A 20,470-nucleotide genomic window follows, 5' to 3' on the forward strand; every position below is an offset into this window, starting at 1 on the left:
TTCCTAGAATAGCCATTATGGCTGGGTAAAGGGCTACTGAAATCCCAGAAACCAGAGCACTAGCTGAATAAACATTGCTAATTATTCTGAGTAGGACATCCTTGCATTGCATAAAATTCTTTCCCAAGGCTAGCAAAAGTGAAATAGAATTATGTCTACTGAAGAAAGTATGCAAAACAAAAGAAGGTATACACATTTTCTCAACTCACATAATTCATACAGGTTGCAGAATTCAGTGTTTCCTGGAACAGAAGCCCATTTGCCTGGGCACAGAACTCCAGTGATTTTTAAAAATACAGGAAGAAACTCCCATTCAACTCTAAGGTTTACCAAGTGACCTTGGGTCAGTCATGATCTTTCATTCAAAGCTACCTCAAAGTGGGCTTGTCAGGATTAAACAGGACAGAGTGCCTCCCCCTTTGTAAACTGCCCCTGATCTCCTTGGAGGAAGGATGGGGTACAAAAAACAGTTCATAAGAATAAAAGTAACCTCTCTCCCTTAGATTTAGGGTAGACTACAACTAATTGCTGAGAGACGACACCAAACCAAATCTCCCACATTCAAGTTCAGCTTTGGCTACTAAGTGAAATCAAAATGAAATTAACAAAGAAATAATAACTTCCTAACCCTACAGGCTTAACAAAGCAAAATTAAAGATCCAGTAATTAACAAGTAGGACCCAATCATTATCGAATCAAGGAAGTGCCCAGAAAGGTTGGCCGTCATTATCATGTTGTTATGTTAAGTATTCCCATGTTACATATCAGGGAAAGTGAGGCTGCAAGCAAGTTACTCCAAGAGCTAGCCGGTGAGCTATGATTAATTTCCTGAAACCTACTCCTGTCGGGAGCCTACTCATCCACATCACCAATGGTGACCTGATTCTGCCAACCAGGAAGCCACACTTACATTAATGTGTGTTCACACATAGAGTATTTACTATATACTAGCCAGTGGTTCACACAGAGATAAACAGCATAACCATGACTGTCCTTTCAGTTTCCATATATATTCCCCCTGAATGGTAGCTCAGGGAGATAAAATCCTTAATTTCTAAAATGAGGTGCTGGCAGATACTATTCAATATAGTCTGTGGTATATAAATACTAATATTACTGCTGCTGCTAATAGTAACAGTAATAACAATTTGGCCAGGAATTCTTCTTAACCTGAAAGTATCTTCTCCAACCCCATCCCTATTTTAGATGTTTGGGGGTTGGCTGTGATTACATGTTGGTGAGGAAAATGCATGCTCAAAACACATGTACAAGCTATTCATTTTTTACTTTTCATGTCCTACATATGAGCCCTGGCACAGAGCCTGGGTTAGGTCCTGGCTCAAAGTTATACCTTGGAAAGAAAGAGAAACAAACACTACACAGAACAATGCATTTTAAATTCTTTCTTTCTATTTTTCTCTCAACCAATACAACATAAAGCAGAGCACAAGTATTCTTATTTTACAAACAGGGGAACTGAGGCTAAGAAGGATCAACTTAACCAAAGCCTCTCCCAAGAGTGTGTTTATAATGCACACACACACAAACATGCACACAAACTAACAATATGCCACTCTCACCGTGAGATTCCTGTCCATCTTGGGTCGTGCACGGCACTTCTGCCGAGCCATCACTGCCCCAGCACGGCGCCACCGCCTCTCCCACCATTCAGTGTTGTCGTTTCGCACACTTGTCAACCAGATGCAACGAGGTTCGGGCAAACTGCAGTCCACACCAACAGCTCGCTCGAAATGCCAGCCTTTCCCTGCTCGTGCCACGCTCCAGACTGCTTTGCCCACCACCGAAATGCCATGACGTGGGGAGGATGGAGGGCGTGGGGGCCCTTGTGGCCTACCACCACAGGGAGCCCGATCCCCCCGACTTGCACCTTCTTCTACCATTCTACCCTGAATTGAAAAAAAAATCCTGGTGAAGCTGAAAGCAACAGAGCCGTCAGATCAGAACGAATGTGGATGTATCAGTACAGAGGCTTTCAAGGGGGTTCTCAACTCTTAGTGCCAAGTTGGTTCGGTTCCATGCAGACTCTTTGGACAGTAAAACACAGCTTCTCCTTGACTATTCCCTGAACTTCAGCAGGAAGCCTGCCTGCTTGTATTCTTTTCTTTCCCCCTATTCAAAAAGTCGCTCTCCCTCAAGTCTTTCGTCTCATGTATCACTGGGCAAAATGTTGATTTCCAAGTCCAGACATGCCAGATATCTGTGCGTACGTACACTCAAGAGAACACAGCAACTGGCCTTGGATTACCACGTTCCTCTTCCTACAGCAGGCAGAAACAGAAAGGGAAAAGACCAGAGACTGCACAGAGAAAACTAATTACATGGGTAGAAGTGGAGGAGGAGGAGGAGGAGGAGGAGGAGGCAGCGACAGCAGCAATTCTGCCCGATGGGAATGAGATGGATGCAAATCAGAGAGACAGGGTTGTGACTTGACAGCTAGGCAGACAGAAAGAGAATAGAGCTCCACTCGTTCACGCTGCACAGACAGCCCTGCAGCTGCTCTGAGCTATCAGGCCATCTCTGCCCCACCCCACCCCTCTGTGACCCAGCCCACTCCAGCTGACACCAGCTCAGTGTCCACCATCGGCTGTGCAAGGGATAGCTGCTGGCATTATCCTATGCTAAATCCCTAGTATTCTTCTAAATCACAGCATGAACACACAATTTCCCTCCCTTCCTTCCTTCCTGAACCGACTTGACAGAGTTAGAGGGCTCATCTGTTTGCTTGGGGGGGGGGGGGCAGGTTAAGGGCCAATTTCCCCTTTTTTCTGTTCTCTGCATACCAAGCATTTGAGGAAATTTAGGACTGCTGCATTTTTCAAGAGGAAACTAGAGGCCCGATTTGGTGTGCTCAACATCAAGGTATTGGCCTGCACCTTGCTCCACAGAAGAACCCTTGCTAATAGGACAAGAGGGAAGGGAACAGAGTTTTAGGTACACAGGCTAGAAACTTTTAAAGCCATGGAAACAGACTGAGGTGCCACCAGCATGCACAGCTGTGATATCCCCCCAGGTCTGGCAGATGCCCTGGCCTGTAGATGTCACTGAGTGCACTAGAGTAATTAGGTATGGTCCTAGTAGCCCAACTTGTCCACCAAGTCCATAGGAAGCTGCTGTATACCCAACTCAGACCATGCATACTTTTAGTCCCTCATTGTTGACAGCAACTCTGCAGCATTTCAGGAAGGGCTCTTTCTTAGCCCTACATAGGGATACCAGCCAGGGAATGAACCAGAGGACCTGCACCTATTTACCTGTGCAAGGTAAACCTTTGCCACCAACTAGAGCAGCAGGGCTCTAGATCAGCCTTCCCCAACCTTGTGCCCTTCAGACACATTTGTACTGCAACACCCAGAATTCCTATTCAATGGCTCTGTTGGATGGAAATTCTGGGAGATGCAGTCTAAGTACCTCTGAAGGCCTCCAGGTTGGGGAAGGTTGCTCTAGATGCTTACCTTTTGCATACAAAGGTCAAAGCATGAGATGCTTCTGAATCTAAAATCCACTCAGACCAGAACACATCGAGTATTTGAACCCAATTTGTACTTATTTATGGAACGTGACAACTAGACTGCGCGGTCCTTAAAAAACCCAGGTGATTATGTTTCTACATCATGAAACAATTCAACTCACCTGCAATTCCACTAGCCAGCTTGCTCATCAGACTTTTATTCTCTGGTCCTTTCCACCAACTCTTCTAAACTCACTTTCTCCACTCTCCCTCCTAATTGTCCTTCTCAAGTAACACTCCCCACCTGTCACTCACTCTGACTCCACTCACCATTCCACATCATTCTCACTCTGTTCTGTTGCAATGGCCTTTGGCAGAACAACAGAAATGGGGAACAGGCAGGTTCCTCCTGAAGCAGTTTACAACAGATTGAACTTCCACTGAAGAAATGGCAACACCAAACCTGGTCAACCTTGTGTTACCCATAGCTGTAGCACGGGGTGCTTGTGTGTGGCAACCTCTGACCTGCCTGGCACTAACTCTGCTACCTTCTCGGCACCAGGCATCCAATGGCATATTGAGTGGAGGAGAGGCAGTGCTTTATGTTGTTCTAGTTGTTTTGGAAAAAATGGAAACTGTATGCTATTTTTACTGGGTTGTAACTTCTATGCTTTATTAATTGCTATGAACTCTCCAGAGAGCTTTGGTCATTGGATGACATAAGAATGAAATGAATGAATGAAACCTGATTGTAATGCCATAGTGCTGCATCCTTTAAGTATCCTTGCAAATGCATTAATGGCTTTTCATGCCACCATTCCTGTAAACACAGCAGAGGGATCCCCAGGACAAGCCATGCGAGGCCATAAAGCTGGACATGGAGAACTAACACAGAGAATCAGCTTACTACAGAAAAGGCGACATTAAGACCAACTCAAAAGCTTTTCAGTGGATTTCTGTTCTGTGGTGAGGATAGAAGAGGAGGCCATGGCATTCAAAATAATATTCTAAAAGAATGCATTAAATGCATTATGCACTGTGCTAGCAAAAGGGAGGAAAGCATATAACGTTGGGAATGAGAGAAGAAAACAAAACCAGCTATATAAAGCAGAGGCGTGGGTGGGCAGAAAGTAGATCTATGGATGTTTTACACTTTGGCTTCTAGCATTCTTGACCACTGACCATGCTGGCATGGTCTTCTGGGAGTTAAGGTCTAAAACATCCGGAGATCTCCCTGATCTCAGCCAAGGGAGGTTTGGTAGGGTGGATATTAGCAGATCTGTGGCTTAGAATCCTCCAAAACTACTCTAATTTAATTTGATGCACCACAACAATTAGCATCTTTCTGTTTCCTGCAGAAAGAAAGTGTGTAACCACTGGAAAGAAGAGTGATCTCCAATTGTGAATGTATCTAATACAATACAGGCGAGTGAGCCTTGAGTTATTGTATCACATGAACAACATTCAGTACTATAATGAGAAGCTGGGCAAATGGTGCATCAAGTATGTGGGCTCCACTGATACCATCAATCTCAGGTAAAGAAATCAGCAGACAGAAGACACATACTTGACTTACTTGCAGGTGTGCAAAAGAAGCTTATGAGCATTATGGATCAACTGCACTACAACAGCATTTTGTTTTGGTTTTTTGCAGCAACAGGAAACCTGTAACATTTACACCAACATGAAACTCTTAACCTTCCAGAGGCTTTCCATATCTCAAGGCCCAGCCTTTTCAGAAAGATCATCATAAAGACCTGCCCATTTTTGCTTACATTAAGATGGGAGAGAGCCAGGGATTCTAACCAGAAGTACCATCTGCTTGAGAATCTTCATGGGATATTTTAAGCTAATAATAACCATCTTACCCCAGCCAACTCTGTATTCTTATGGCTTTCCAACTGTTGCAACTCATGCCTGGTTACAACAGTTTGCTCCAAACAGAAAAAGCAGAAGAACATTGTAAAATATATAAATGATCTGTAAACATTTTTGAAAAATGTAATAAAATGGTTTAATAAAATATATTTTGCCCATAATTATTACAAAGGGTTATTGTTATCCACACCCAAGCTTCAAGATGGCAGTCATAAATGAAATAAGTTATGAAGACTCCATAAGGAATGCAAGATGGGAAGAGAAGAAAGCATTTCTATCACCTCATTCAGCATTTTAAGAGGATCAGCAGAAGAAGAGATTTCCTGTGTCCCCTTGTGCCCCTCCTAAGACACATATGGCAATACCAAAGATAGACAGGTGCAAAAAGCCCCCTCAGATGGGTGAAGGCTAGGAAGTGTTTCACTTTTTGATGAAGCTTTAGGCATGTAAGAATACAACTGTCTTTTCCCTACCTTTGCAAACTTTATCCTGCTCTGCCGAGCAGAAAGACACATAAATGGTTATTGCAATATCCTCAGTTCTCGGGACACAGGAATAAGTTAACTCATTCACTGCACCCACTACTGCCTCCTCTGACATCAACACCCATAGGGATGCTACTCTGAGTCTAACAAAGAAATCATAGCACTGCAGGCGGATACAATTCTGTGGAGGCAATCTTGTTTAATGAACTGGAACTAGGTGGCTGTTTGTTTAGGGTGGGGTGCAGTGGAGGGAAGGATGGAAGGAGGGGGGACAAAAAAACAAGATGAGTTTCATGTCAGACACCAACACAGCTTGCGTACTTCTCCTGAATCCTGGAAAGGGGAGGCTTATAAGCTGAAAAGACTCTGCACAAAGAGAGCTTTTGTCACTGCCTTGATGTCTTTTTCCCAGATAAGGTGGTACGTAAATGTTAACTACAGGGCTTAATTTGAGCATGGCAGTGTTTGCTCTTTTTCTTGCAAGGGTTCAGTCAGGACAAATGAGAATTTATAATCAAGAAACACACTGTCCTCCAAGTACATGCAGAATAATGCTCAGTAAAAACTGAAAAGAGGTCTGGTTTACAGCCTGCTGAGGAGGATCCGTAGAGTCAAGTTCTATCAAACCAAATACAAAACAAAAATAAAAGGTTCTACAAAAGCTAGCTGGGCACAGGACTAACTGGCTAGCGCTTTGTGATCTCACAACCTCTCTTCCTATCTCCAACGCTGTTCTTTTCAATTGTGAGAATAAGCAAATGAACATGATCAGTATAAATGATCATGCAGCACTTTCCTTTTTTTTAGAAGAAAGAAAGCAAGAATCCAATCTGCCGAAGCATTGGAAAAAGCAAGGCCAACAGCTGAACTGGTGTTTGATTCACTCCTATCGCTGGTATGCACGTCTGTCATTTCAGTTGTAAAGCCAGGCTCCCCCACAGCTGAGGAATCCACCATGGGCTCTGTTTTTTATTACATCTGGCTTCACCCTGAGTAATTGGAGCTGGCCCCACATATCTGTGATTAACAGTATTGACTTCCAAGACCCAAAGTGCTATCTTCCAGCATGCCAGAGTCCCAACTTGTCTCCTTTTCGTAACAATGACCATGGTGTTCAACACGCTTCATAAACAATTTCCCCATAATCCTTACCATGGTACTGTAAGGATAGGTCAGTGCTACCCCTGCATTACAGCCAAGAGACTAAGGCAGAGAGACAGTCATGGCAGAGGTGAGATCTGAACTGAGCACTTAGAAACATAGAAACAGAGCAAGTCAGAAGGGATCTCACGGGCCATCTAGTCTGACCCCCGGCTCCAATCGGCTCTGCTCATGACATGCCCACCATGTCCATGTCTAGCCTATCTTTGAACACCCTCACTGATGGGGCCTCAACGACCTCTCATGGAAGCCCATTCCACACCCTCAGGGTCCTGACTGTCAGGAAGTGCTTCCAGGCATCTAAATGGAACCTTGGCTCCCTGAGCTTTGCTCCATTGGAGCGCATCCTGCTTTCCTCTGCAGGGGAGAACAGGTCTCTACCTACCTCCATGTGACACCCCCTCACATACCTGTATGTCGCCATCAGATCCCCTCTGAGTCTCCCCTTCTTCAGGCTGAAGAGACCCAGTTTCCTCAGCCTCTCCTCATACGGCATCCCCTGCAAACCAGCCACAACCTTGTGGCCCTACGCTGTACTGACTCTAACCTGGCTATATCCTTCCTGTAATGAGGGGCCCAAAACTGAGCACAATACTCCAGTTGCGGGTGCACCAGAATTGTATAGAATGGTAGTAACATCTCTCTCGATCTAGAAGCCATGCTTCTGGCTATGCAACCAAGGGTGGCATTCACCCTCTTGACCACCGCATCACACTGCTGACTCATGTTCAGCCTGCAGTCAACCAGCAACCCGAGGTCCCTTTCATAAGTGCTGCTCTCCAGCCACTTGTCCCCTAAACCTGTACTTATGATTCCTATGCCCCAAGTGCAAGATCTTGCACTTATCCACATTGAACGCCATCCTGTTGTCTCCTGGCCACTTCCATAGTCTGTCCAGATCCTTTTGCATCTGGAGTATCTGCTCCTCAGTTGTGGCCACTGCCCCAGACTTCTTGGTTCCTACGTCACACCAGCCCCTAGGCTACACCAACTATTGAAACTAAGCACTGGTTGCCACATTTTCAACTGTGTGTGTCAGAAAAACTGGGATAAAAATTCAAAGAGAAAGGGATACCATTGGGCCAGCAGCCACCCTGTGCATCTTTCTGCCAATTTCCCTTAATTATTTCTATTTGTTTGTTACATTTCTATCCCATTTTTCCTCCAAAGAGCCCAAGGCAGTGGACACAATCTTCCTAATCTCCATTTTATCCTCACAACAACCTTTCAAGATAGGATAGTCTGAAAGTTAGCGACTGGTCCATATTCTCCCAGTGAATTTCATGCCAAGTAGGGGCAGGATCCTGGATCTTCCAAGTCTAACACTTTAACCACTACATCACAATGCTTCTCTCATATTCCATGTCTGCAACAGATAAGAGAGAACTGAGATCTACAGCTGTATGTGTCTTGCTGGAAATTGTACACTTCAATTTCATCTTCCTTCCACTTATGTTTCTGGCCCCCATGAATACTTTGCAGTGGGTGAGTGGGAGAAGCATTTCCAAAATAAAAAAACTGAAAAAGTAATCTAAGAGCCTGGGGATAGATAAATGACTCTGAAGAAGCATTTGGCAAAAAAAGGTATTCATCACTGCTGGTTCTGCAAAGCAGGGGGTGGGGAGTGGGGGGAAGAGTATCAAACCAGCCAGGTTGGCTTAATATTTATGCTGGAACCTGAGAATTACAGCTTCATTCTGCTTTTTGCACAGACACACAGGCTGCTCCACTTCCTCCAGCCGCAGGGTGCTGTTAAAGGGAGGTACAAAGAAACATTCCAACCATTCTGAGGACCTGGGAGAAGCATGCACAAAAAGAATATATGAATATGTGAGGAAAAATACCAAGAATTGTTGGGATAGCAACCCCTGTCCTCGGAGAGCCGAGAAGTTTATCATGTACCATGCATTCTCTCCCCCTTTCCTGCTGTGTCTTTTTTATCCTAGACTTCTCAACACCCTAACCCATTTCAAAATAATAAAACTTTTCCTCACAAAATTTATTAGCTCTGAAGCAAGATTGCTCTCCCAAGCTCCAAATAAGAACTATGTATGGATTTTTTAAAACAAAGCTCATATTTGCATAAATATTAATCTAAATAAAGTCTTACTATTTAAGGACAGGAAATCCCCTACATACAAACCTTCAAGTTGCAAACTTTCAAAGATGGCAATGTGCATTTGCATGTCCAATCACATAAGTTCTTTTTTCATTTTAACTGTTAATTCTCCACCCACCCCGCCCTAAAAGAAATCAAGCCACCTCTCCTCCCTCAGAAAAATACACCACATTTCTTGTGAAGATCCAAGAGTTGAGAACGGTTTCTCTCCTTTATGAAATGAGAGGTGAAGGATGCTATTTCTCCATCCAAAACAAACAGGTCCAGCTTAGCAGCACCAGCATGGGCTTTGCTGCATAAGCAGCTTCATGTTGGTTCTGAACAGAGAGGAGAAAGAAAGCACCTTTCCACACAGCTCCCAATGGTCAGGACAAATGAATCAAGGAGAGAACATGGATGGGAGAGAGATCACGCCCACTTGATTCCTAGATTATTCCAATCATTCACACCAGATTATTAAAGCCAAAGTGCAGAGCTCTGGCTACTTGTCGAAGTACCAGGGCTGACTTTTCCTACGCAATGGTCTGAGGCGCCACAGACCATTTTTTGTTTTCAAGCAACAGGCAGACTGCTTCGTGAACTTCCCTCTGCTAGTTGGGTACCTAGGCTAACTTTGTTGGACTTACAAATTGGATTTATGAACATGCTCTCAGAATGGAACTTATTCTTTATAGGGGACTTCCTGTACAGCATTGTTCACGCAGAGGACCATTTCATGCATAAAATCTGCAATCCTTTGCTTTTCTTCCATAGGAGTGAGTACTGAAACCCATGAAACTTATTTTTGAGTAGACATACCTAGATTAGCACAATAAGCAAACTTTGGTTTGCCACCTAATTTAGGTTTCATAAAAGAGCTTGTGTGTGATGCATTCACAATCTGGGTATCATCATCAACGCTGATGATACCCAGCTTTACCTCTCGTTTTCCACTAATCCAGGTGAGGCAGTGGCTGTGCTGAACCGGTGCCTGGCCGAGGTAAGGGAATGGATGAGGGCAAATAAATTGAAACTCAACCCAGACAAGACGGAGGTCCTGTTGGTTGGCGGATCGGGTTTCGGAGAGGGTGGATTTGACCTGGTCCTGAATGGTGCAACACTCCCCCTTAGGGATAAGGTCCGCAGCTTAGGAGTACTCCTCGACCCGGAGCTTTCTTTGGAAGCTCAGGTGACAGCGGTGGTGAGGAACGCCTTCCTTCAGCTTCGGCTGATTAATCAGCTGCGCCCCTACCTGGAGTACGACTGCCTGGCGATGGTGACACATGCGCTGGTGACTTCCCGCCTAGACTTCTGTAACGCGCTTTACGTGGGGCTTCCCCTGAAGACAGTCCGAACACTTCAATTGGTGCAAAATAGAGCTGCCAGGTTGCTGACGGGGACGGGGCGTTATGCTCACATGACTCCAGTCCTCCGTCAGCTTCACTGGCTTCCCATTGAAGCCCGGGCCCAATTCAAGGTGTTGATTATGACCTATAAAGCCCTAAACGGCTTGGGTCCTGGCTACCTGAACGAGCGCTTACGTCCGTATATGCCCGACCACCCTTTGAGATCTGCGGGAGAGTCCCTTCTCCGGGAACCCTCCATGAAAGAAATTAGGAGAGTAAGTACTCGGAGGAGGGCTTTCTCGGCGGTGGCACCCAACCTATGGAATTCACTTCCCAAAGAGGTCTGCCTGGCACCGTCGTTACTGGTTTTTCGGCGCCAGGTAAAGACCTTTTTATTTAAACATCATTTTAATTGTTAAAACATATGATCTGGCCAGGGCAACTTCTTCTTCCTTCTCTTTCTCCTCCTATATTTTTATTTACTTAATTTATACTGATAATTTTAATCTTATATTTGTAAATCAATGTATTTTTTGTATTTTTGTATTTAATGGTAATTTATTATGTGCTATTGTATTTCAATGTATTTTATCGTGTTGTAAGCCGCCCCGAGATTTCGGCAAGGGGCGGCATAGAAATGTTATAATAATAATAATAATAATAATAATAATAATAATAATAATAATAATAATAAATAATCTATATTTTAAGGTATACACTTAAGTAGGAATTTGAAGAATTCTGCAATGGATTCAAATGAGTCTGAATTTCTATGAATCTTGACCTGTAGTCAAGATTCATATGCCTCTTCTTCACAACAAATGTGTAATAAAATAAACATACACAGTTGAGAAAAAGACCTTAATTCCATTGTACCTTTGCAAATCTATGTACACAGCAACAAACCCTTACCTCTTAAGTGCTAAGTTAAAAAGAGTCAAGATTGTTGGGAGTGGAACAGATCTGCACAAGATGCTAAGTATAAGGAGGGAGGGATAAACAGTAAAAATGAAAGTGAAACCTTTTGAGCAGAATACTGCACAAGCCTTTGAATCTTTTTGTGGAGATTCTTCACCAGAGGTTTATCCATATTATTCTTTCACTGGAGAGGAAGACCTATAATCCTTGTTCAAGGATAGGCTAGACATGCACATGGAAGGCATGTCATGAGCGGAGCTGGCTAGAGCCGGGGGTCAGACTAGATGGCTCGGGAGGCCCCTTCTTACTCGCTCTATTTCTATGTTTCTATAATGGCAGCAGGCTGTAAAAGAGACCCAGTTTGGGAATATTTAATGCATGGGTCCTCAAACTACAGCCTGCCATGCCCATTTATCTGGCCCGCCACAGAGGTTTTGGCTTGCTCGTGCGGAGATCATTTTGGACTCATTCAGAGAAAAGGATCTCTGTGCGCGCCCACCCCTGCCTTCCGTGCACACACCTGCCCACCCCTGCACCGGCCCGCACCCCCCACCTGCACCGCCTTGGCAGCCCACGCCTATCGCTGGCACCTTTCAACTGGCCCCCTGTTGAAAAAGTTTGAGGACCCCTGATTTAATGAGTTCTTCTACCTATGAGTAAGGCAGGTACACATGCAAATTATGTAGAAAATCATGATTAGTGAATTAAATAGATTAGATTTAATTCATAGCCACACTGGGTGGTAGTCATATGGTGCCCTCTAGATCTTTGGCACATCTCCTGCCATCTCCTGTCATATTTGATGATCCCTGACAATTGGCTATGCAGGCTGAGCTTGTGGCGATTGCAGTCCAAAGCACCTGGAGTGCTCTAGGTTCCCTACCTGTGGCTTAACTCTTTATCTAACAGCTATTTGCCTACAAAGTGGCCCTCACCTGCTTTTTTACAGCTGTGTGTGAAAGATATGGAATGTTTTCCTTGCAGGTGGGAAAAGTTTAGGTGGGCAGGTTTTGGAAAACAGCTGGAGGTGAGAGTGGTAGCAGCTCCTGAAAACAGGCAGGGTAACCTGCAGTAGACATTAAAGCCAAATTCTCCCTTTATCTGTGGTTATCTGATCTCTCCTTAGCAGCTAATTGTTCCTGTTCCTCTCCAATCCCTTAGGGAAAATTAACTCAAGCAGGCACTCTTCTCTAAAGGTGATATAAGGTAGGCATTACATAGATAAACAATAGCCGGAGAAGTATCACTGGCAGTCTGAGTCTATTAATGCAGCAGAATGCCAAGTAGGAGCTGACAGCTTTGAATCACTTTCTATATAAAAACTTTCTGCATGTAGAACATGAGCACAAGGATGAAGTTTTTGGCCCAGCACTCTCCTGCTATGCTGGTTTTCTATTTACAGGGAGTTAGATTTACAAAGAACAAGTAAGCATGTTGTTAAAATGTGATCTGCCACCTGCAGCCTGAAGTCCATTCATCTGTACCACCCACTTCCCATATTGTCAAGGCGCTCCTGCCCACATTGTCTGGGGAAAGATCTGAAGAAATAAGTTCTACAAATATAAGCTCCCTTCTGTGGTGGAAAAGCCTAATTGCTCAGCCTGCTTCCTACAGTGTTAATTGCATGGAGCAGGATGCCCAAGTAGGGCTGATGTTCGGCCTTCTGTGCATTTTCTTTTCATGTGATAAATGTAACACAGAGCCAGTATCTTAAGTATGCAGAGTGTGTTAAACTCCTGATACGTGGCATATAAATGTTGAATAACGTTATAAAATGCAAGCTGCTATTACTCCCTGATTTGTCTGAGCTAACTCCAGATATATAGAGATTAGTTCTAGTGTCTCAGGGATGAGAATGCAAGACTCTGTGCATTCTCAGAGGTTAACTGCTGCCACGGAAAACAGGTTCTCAGGTTAACTCTATGGAACTCTGGCTGCTTAATTCCATAATTTAACTATATTCCTTTTTAAATTTCAGAGACTCGCCACACAATTCCACATACCAACAGGATCAGTTTCCAGATACTTTTGGCTACAACAGTTCATATATTGACACAACCAGGAGGCTGCTGTCTTTGAGATGTTCTAGCATTGTATCTAGCTTCATGTTTTGTTTTGGTGCAATCTATTTCATTTGTGCTTTCCCATGCCAATAATTGCCCATAAAGTTACTTATTTGTAAGGAATTGGAGTTGTGAACCCTTAATAAACTTTGGGTTATTGCCAGGAAATCGTTCCCAATATAAAGCTATGTTCAGCCCAGCACTTTGTTTTTCCACAACATTTTAAGCATGCTGCCTTTATGCCAATCAAACCCAAGCATCTGTGACAGTATCTTCTAGACAGAAAAAAAGCCCAATAATCTTTACAGAAACTTCTGGAAGAGCATGACATTGTGAATGGATTAATGAAATTCATTTACCAAAAAATCTGAACACTGCACGAATATATAGCTTCATGCTACATAATTTAAAAAGAATCCCTTGGACTATAATGTTTCTTAAACAGGAAACTATCTTTAGATAGATTTTTCCTCAAAAAGCATTTTATTTTTAAAAACCCTTTTTAAAAAACCCAAATCTAATGCAAATTTAAAACACCAATTTCAATTTAAAAATCTGATTTAAAAAAAAATCACTGATTTTTACCCATCCTGCTACCACCCCTGTATTAAATGTTTCTTTTGCTCCTTCCTTTCCTCCACTCCCAATCATAGCCTCCCACAGTTGTTTTTCTTTCTTTCCTTCTTCTGTACATCTGTTGTATAATGTTTGGGTTGGCACTTACAGAAATGATAAACTGGTACCTGGGCCACTTTAAACTGCCTGTGGGAAGCTCACATGACAATGCATTTCACCATGCAAAGCAAAGCAAAACCAACCCAAATAAATCCTTCTCATTCCCACAGAATGCCTCCAGAAACACTGAAATGCATTAGCTGTGGCACTGGAATACCTATTTTTCTCTCCCTGGAGTGTCCGTGGTAGGAATCTTCCCTTATCACCACCACCACTACCTTAGGAATGGTCTGTCAAGATAATAAGCGGTAATAATCTCTCCAGCATTCTTTACCAAATAAGTCATTCAGTTTAAGTTTCAAGTAACTTGCCTGGTAATAAATAAAATAAAAATCTTTCCACATGCAAAAAGCACATCTCATGGATTTCAAACCTAGCATTTTCATTCTTGTTATGCACTTTGATATTGTGCAAGAATAAATATAGAGATTTAAATAGCTATTGACTGATTGGGCATTTGGTCAATTGAGCCTCCACCAGCAGTCTGACATGGTACAGCACAGAAATGGGTTTCTGGCAGCCCAGTAAGCCCTTAGCAAGCGCAAGTTCTCATTCACATCACTGAGGAACCTGCAACAATGCCTTCACAAAACCAATCGGAGGGCTGCCACAGTGGCTTCTCTCACAAAACCAAACATGGCTGCTGTGCTGTCATAAACTTGCTCCACAGGCATTTATCCCCTGCTTCTCCTACACCTGCCACTCCGCTGCTACCATCAAAGCCACAAAATCCTCCAAAAGCATCACTTTTGTGAGGCCCTTCCCTGCCTCAGGATGGCATATGCAAAACCACAGCCTTATGCCCTGTTCTGATTCACCCCATCCTCTTTTCCTCACATGTCTCAACAAGCCCAAGTTACAGAGCTTGAGGAACAAACAAGGCAAGGCTTTTTCCCACCGCACAGCTGTCAGCGCTGACACAAGAAGGCTGAGCAGGGAGGGGATGAGGAAAAAAAGCCTTTGTTTCCCCAACTGTGCAGCAAGACTATTTAAAGAAAAAAGCAGCAGCAGCCTCACCCAGCCATACTTGAAATATAAGGAGCCTCTTTTCCACCTTTATGTTTGTCGTTCAAGCATAAGGTTCAGCACTGGGTCCTAAACATTTGTTTTTTCTGGGGAAGTAACATGTGACTATGCTCACAAAAATGATTTTTTAAAGGTAAAACTGTTACACTGACATCTCAACAAGCAATGAAAGGGACCAAAACACCAATGTTGGTATAATAACTTTAAAAAGGGATGCCAATTAGTATGCATTATGCTAGGGGAATGTAAACAGACATAAACATTAAAATAAATAAATGCATGCAGAATGAACAAGTTTAAATTCATAAGGAGTTTTGTCAGTTGTGTGGGTTGCCAACACAAAAATTCTCACTTCTGTGTCACAAGTTGCCATAAGATTCCATATATGTAATGCACAGAGATCATGAAGAACAACTCCAATTATTTGCTAAGTATCTAAATTAATTCTGTTCCCTTCCATGACATTGTTTTTGAGATTTACCTTGCTGTACATAAAGTAAGAAGTGGACAAACTGGAGCAGCTTTCTTTCCCCCACCAACACTGAACCACCATGTAGCAGTGAAAGTGTTTACTGCAAAGAGGAAAGCCCAATGCACAAAATCCTGTGCCACACATTGTTTAGTGAGGGCACATCTTTGTCTTGAGACAGAGAAACTGCAAGAGACAGGCAGGCGTGAGGCAGGATTTAAGGTGTGGCAACTGGACTTACTCTAAGATCAGAGGACTCATTATGGCTAAACCAGAAAACTTGCTTTCAATGCTCAAGGGCTCAAACCTAGAACACAAGAAGCAGAAATTCCAGAAGAAATTACTTTCAAAGATTACCTTCCCTTCCTCCCTGATTAACTATACTTAGTTCCTCACATTATGTCAAAGAAAGACAAGTTTTCATGGGAGAGCAGGTACCATTCATGCAAAACTATGGCCCAATACCTTGCATTTCAGAAGTCGAGAAGTACATGCATTCCTTAGTCAATGCCTTTATTCTCACATTTCTTTTTTTAGAAAATAATCTTTGAAGCAGAAAACACATGATACGGAGAAAGTCAGGCTAACGTCCTTCAATTTCAGGAGGAAGGGGAGCAGGGCACTGCAGGTAACAGTACCTAGATGGTGGCTCCCTTTTGATTTCACTGAGACATGTCATTGGAGGTTTACACCGAAAGGATTATTAAAAAGAGTTTGATCTTTAAAATGCCCCCTTTCTTGATTTGGGATGTCCCTCACCTAAGTAAATGAACATGTAAAAATTAAGCATCAGAGGCCTGGGGTTCTCTCCCATCCACAATATAGTTCTTAACAGCTTGAAACAGGAAAAAGGTCAGGCAGTGTTCATCAGGGCAAATTCTACACACAGGAACGCTGGAGCAGCTGGACTTCTTCCAACATACTTGGGAGTTTTGCAAAGGAGTGCCCTAAATAGACAGTCACGCTGACAGAAAGCAGAAATTTCCCAGAATGCAACTCTATCACCAAGCTTCTCTCCCTCTCCCTCTCCCAAATACACACAGTTCTCTCAGCAGCTTCCCCATGGACTGCAGAGCCCTCTGCTGATTCAAAGTGGCAAATTCTTGAAACAGGATAGCTATAAACTGATTCAGATCACCTGCTTATGGTGCAGCAAATGCATATTTGTTCCTCATTTGTCACAAGGAATGCCAGTATCTTCCTGCAAGGTCAACAAAATTGCTTAATTTATCATGAGCACAATTTGGCATATTTTCCTAAAATAACTGTAGGCTTCTTGAGATTATTTCCCAGTTTTCCAGGGCAAGCTGAAATCTGGAATGCTGTCTGCAACATGGCTGTGTGATCAGCGCCTATTCAACAACACCCTGATGATGAGCAATAAAATACTTCCTCCCCATGCCACGTTGAGAATGCCAATTCCCAACCTACAAAGAGGGAAATCTTTAAGGACTAAGACCGGGAACTCATGGGCTATGGCTGAAATTAATCTATTTGGGTGCCTGGAACTGTGTGTTTCAAAGTCTCAGAGCACTTTTCAGGCACTGAGGGAAGATGGCTGTTTAACATTCACCCATGTGATTGCCAGGTAGTATGGATTGGTAGTATTCCACACTGGTATAAGTACTAGAATCCTGGCCTTCTTCCCTTGCCTGGTCAGTGTAGCAGTGCCTATTTATTTATTAAAAGCTTTTCTATTCCGTCCCCTACAGAATGGTTCAGGTCAGCCTACAGTGCCATGCACTGCAGCTCAGGTCTCCCACTTCCATTTCAGCAATCAAGAGAAGGAATCCTAAATTGGATAAACTTCCTCCTCCATCTTGACTTAAATATGGCTGCTTATCCCTTTATCTGGGACACAGACACCAGGTGTACTATGCAGAAAGATGCCTGCAGAGCACCTGGGCTCCAGATGACTCAAATGAGCAAACCAAGGAACATACTAGAGGAAATCACCCCCTTTTTCCTGAGCCACAGTCAACTGGCTTGACCTGCAAGAGAATTAGTTCTCACACTCATATAATAAGAACAAGTGAGTAAAACCCTTCCGATCCTTCCACTGAGTCATTCCTAAGGGAAATTTGGTAGAGAGGAGCAATTCCATACTTCCTGCTGATATCTGTGGAAGTTTCTAATAACTCTAGATAAAGTGAGGGAAAGAGAAGAGGACAACCATGGCCACCATTGGCCATAATGGAAGAAAACCTCAGATATGCTGATGTGGACACCCTTTCCACAAGCTACACTATGTAGCTTCCCCCAAACACCAATACTTCAAGTATTTCTTGGTACAGAAAATGCTATACTTCATACTTCGGGATAAGCAGGGCTCTATAGACGAAGAGGTAAGAGCTACAAATATTGCAGCACCCTTAATTCTCAAGCCACCCTCCCCCCATTTCCCCAAAAAACCTGTGTACCTCTTTATTTTATTCCATATTCAGCAAGAGGATGGGTGGAGCAGAGGGAAATTATGTACCTGGGGACAATGTTAGAATGGGAGCAAAGATGCTGGATAGTCCAGCCACCAGTGACACCAAGAGTGGGGTCGGGGCAGGAATAATGTCCTTGTTTTAGTTTTTGAAGGCAGCTTCAAGGTCACACAATAGAAAGCTAGTATATTTTTCACACACACAAGCAGAACTCTATTTATGAGATCACAGCTTATGGGCTGGAAGAAAGGCAAGCAGTGTTCTTCTCCTTATAACAGGGCTTGCAGGTTAATAAGCAGCTGGACCACGTTTTAGAAATAACATATTTACACTATTGCAAGCTCTGATCCTCACATCACACTGGATTAATTAGTGACATGTTAACAGCTCCTTCTCACCTACCAAGGGGGATATCTATACATTCTAGCCATTGACTGGAGATTCTGCTGGTGTGCTGCCCACTCTGCATCAGTCTCCCTACCTGAGCTGACAACGGTGGTCTTGTCTATAATGTTGGAGTACCCCAGGCTGCTGGTTGTATGGGATTTCAACATTCATGCTGAGAGCATCTTGTCTGGGGTGGCTTAGGATTTCATGGCCTGCATGATAGCCATGGGTTCCCCAACTTGTCATCACTGCAATGCATGTAGCAGGACATCCTCTAGACTTGAGGTTTTCTGGCTGAGGATGATGCTGTGAGTGTGGGGGTCTTTGAACTAATCCACTTGTGATGGTTAGATCACTACCTGCTATGATTTAGACTGATGGCAGCTTTCCCAGGGTGAGTGACCTATTAAGTAGTCTGCATCTGGATGCTACTGAATCCAGATAGCTTCCAGAGGGCTCTTTGGGGGGAGTTCTAGCTAATATGGATGGCACACCTGCCGAAGACCTGGTTGAACTATGGAACACAGAGATGATCCATGCGGGTGACCCAATTGCTCCTACATGCCCTTCCTGTTATAAAGCTTGTACAACTCTGTTGTATACATCGGAGCTGAAAGCAGTAAAACACAGGAGACAGCTTGAGTGCAAATGGAAAAATTTCTAGAAGATGTAACCAATCACTGGTATGTGCCTACAATCAGGCATATTTAAAGGTGCTAATGGCAATAAACCCCCCCCCCCCAAGATCTCACAACTTCTATTCAATCTTCTATTTCTTGCTCAGCAGAGCTTTTTAGGGTCATTTGAGGCCTATTACTTGCTGGCCTCAAGGATATCCTAGCCCTGTCTAAAGACCACTATAATATATCTGCTGGACACTTCCAAGAAAAAAATCTCTTGAATCCACCAAGATTTAGACTCCATAGTGGCTAAATCAGACAAAGCATGCAGAACACAGCTCGGGCCAGTTTTATTGGATGAGCTTCAGCTGGTAACTGTTCCGGTTCAGTTTGCACTCCCCCTGAAGGTTTTAACATATAAAACTTTTCACAGCTTGGAACTGAAATATCTGATGGAATACCTCTCCCAACCACAATCTACCTGGATACCATGCTTAACATCCAGGGTCTTCCTCTGAATGCCAATTCCAAGACAAGCTTGGGGAGCACCAGCAAGACTGACGGTTTTCTCAGTGGTGGCCCCCCAACAAAGGTATTACCTCCTATTGAGGCCTACCTGACTCCAACCTTGATATTTTTGGCACCAGATTAAAACAGCCCTTTAGCTAAGGCATTTAAGGACATACATTAAACCATTGCAGATGTTTTACAACTATATACTTTCTCTTATGTTGCTTTAGCTGTTTCTATTTGTTTTTAAGTCTTTGTATTGTGAAAGATGCTGGAGAAGACTCCTGCGAGTCCCTTGGACCACAAAGGGATCAAACCAGTCAGTCCTAGAGGAGATCAACCCTGACTGCCCTTTAGAAGGTCAGATACTGAAGATGAAACTCAAATACTTTGGCCACCTAATGAGAAGGAAGGACTCACTGAAGAAGAGCCTAATGCTGGGAACAATTGACAGCAAAAGAAGAAGGGGATGGCAGAGGATGAGGTGGCTAGATGGAGTCACTGAAGCAATTGGTGTGAGCTTAAGTGGACTCCGGAGGATGGTGGAGGAAAGGAAGGCCTAGAGGGTCTTCCATGGGGTCGTGATGGGTCGGACACAACTTTGTGACTAGCAGCCACAACAATTGTGAAAGAAGGATATTTTATTATTATGAAATATCCTAAACCACCAGAGAGCTACAGCTATTGGGCAGGATAGAAATATAGAATAAATAAATTCCCAACAAACTAGAAAAAAGTGTTGATTTTTCAGTAAACTGCACAGGAAGTGCTGAACTCTTTTAGCTCAAGAACTGATTTCTATTTCAGAGAAGCTCTTAGAGGTCATGTTCCAGTGACAGGAGCTGAAGATGAAACAGGCAGAGTCAAAAATGC

The 20,470-nt window shown here is 43.4% G+C and overlaps 1 protein-coding gene across 5 annotated transcripts in view; it reads right to left on the reverse strand.

Annotated features, from left to right (window-relative positions):
• Nucleotides 1-20,470, reverse strand: part of ARHGAP23 (Rho GTPase activating protein 23) — a 149,020-nt gene that overhangs the window by 98,084 nt on the left and 30,466 nt on the right. The window contains exon 1 of one of the 5 annotated variants that reach the window (XM_044444738.1): nt 1,575-2,255. The exons of the other annotated variants lie outside the window; for them this stretch is intronic. Within the exon in view, the coding sequence (XP_044300673.1) occupies nt 1,575-1,901 (327 nt within the window). The 5' untranslated portion in view covers nt 1,902-2,255. Of the gene's footprint in view, nt 1-1,574; nt 2,256-20,470 lie in introns of those variants that run through there. 5 annotated transcript variants of the gene reach the window in all.

This window comes from Varanus komodoensis, unplaced genomic scaffold, assembly GCF_004798865.1.
Source record: "Varanus komodoensis strain SLA01 unplaced genomic scaffold, ASM479886v1 scaffold45, whole genome shotgun sequence".
Lineage (NCBI taxonomy): Eukaryota > Metazoa > Chordata > Lepidosauria > Squamata > Varanidae > Varanus > Varanus komodoensis.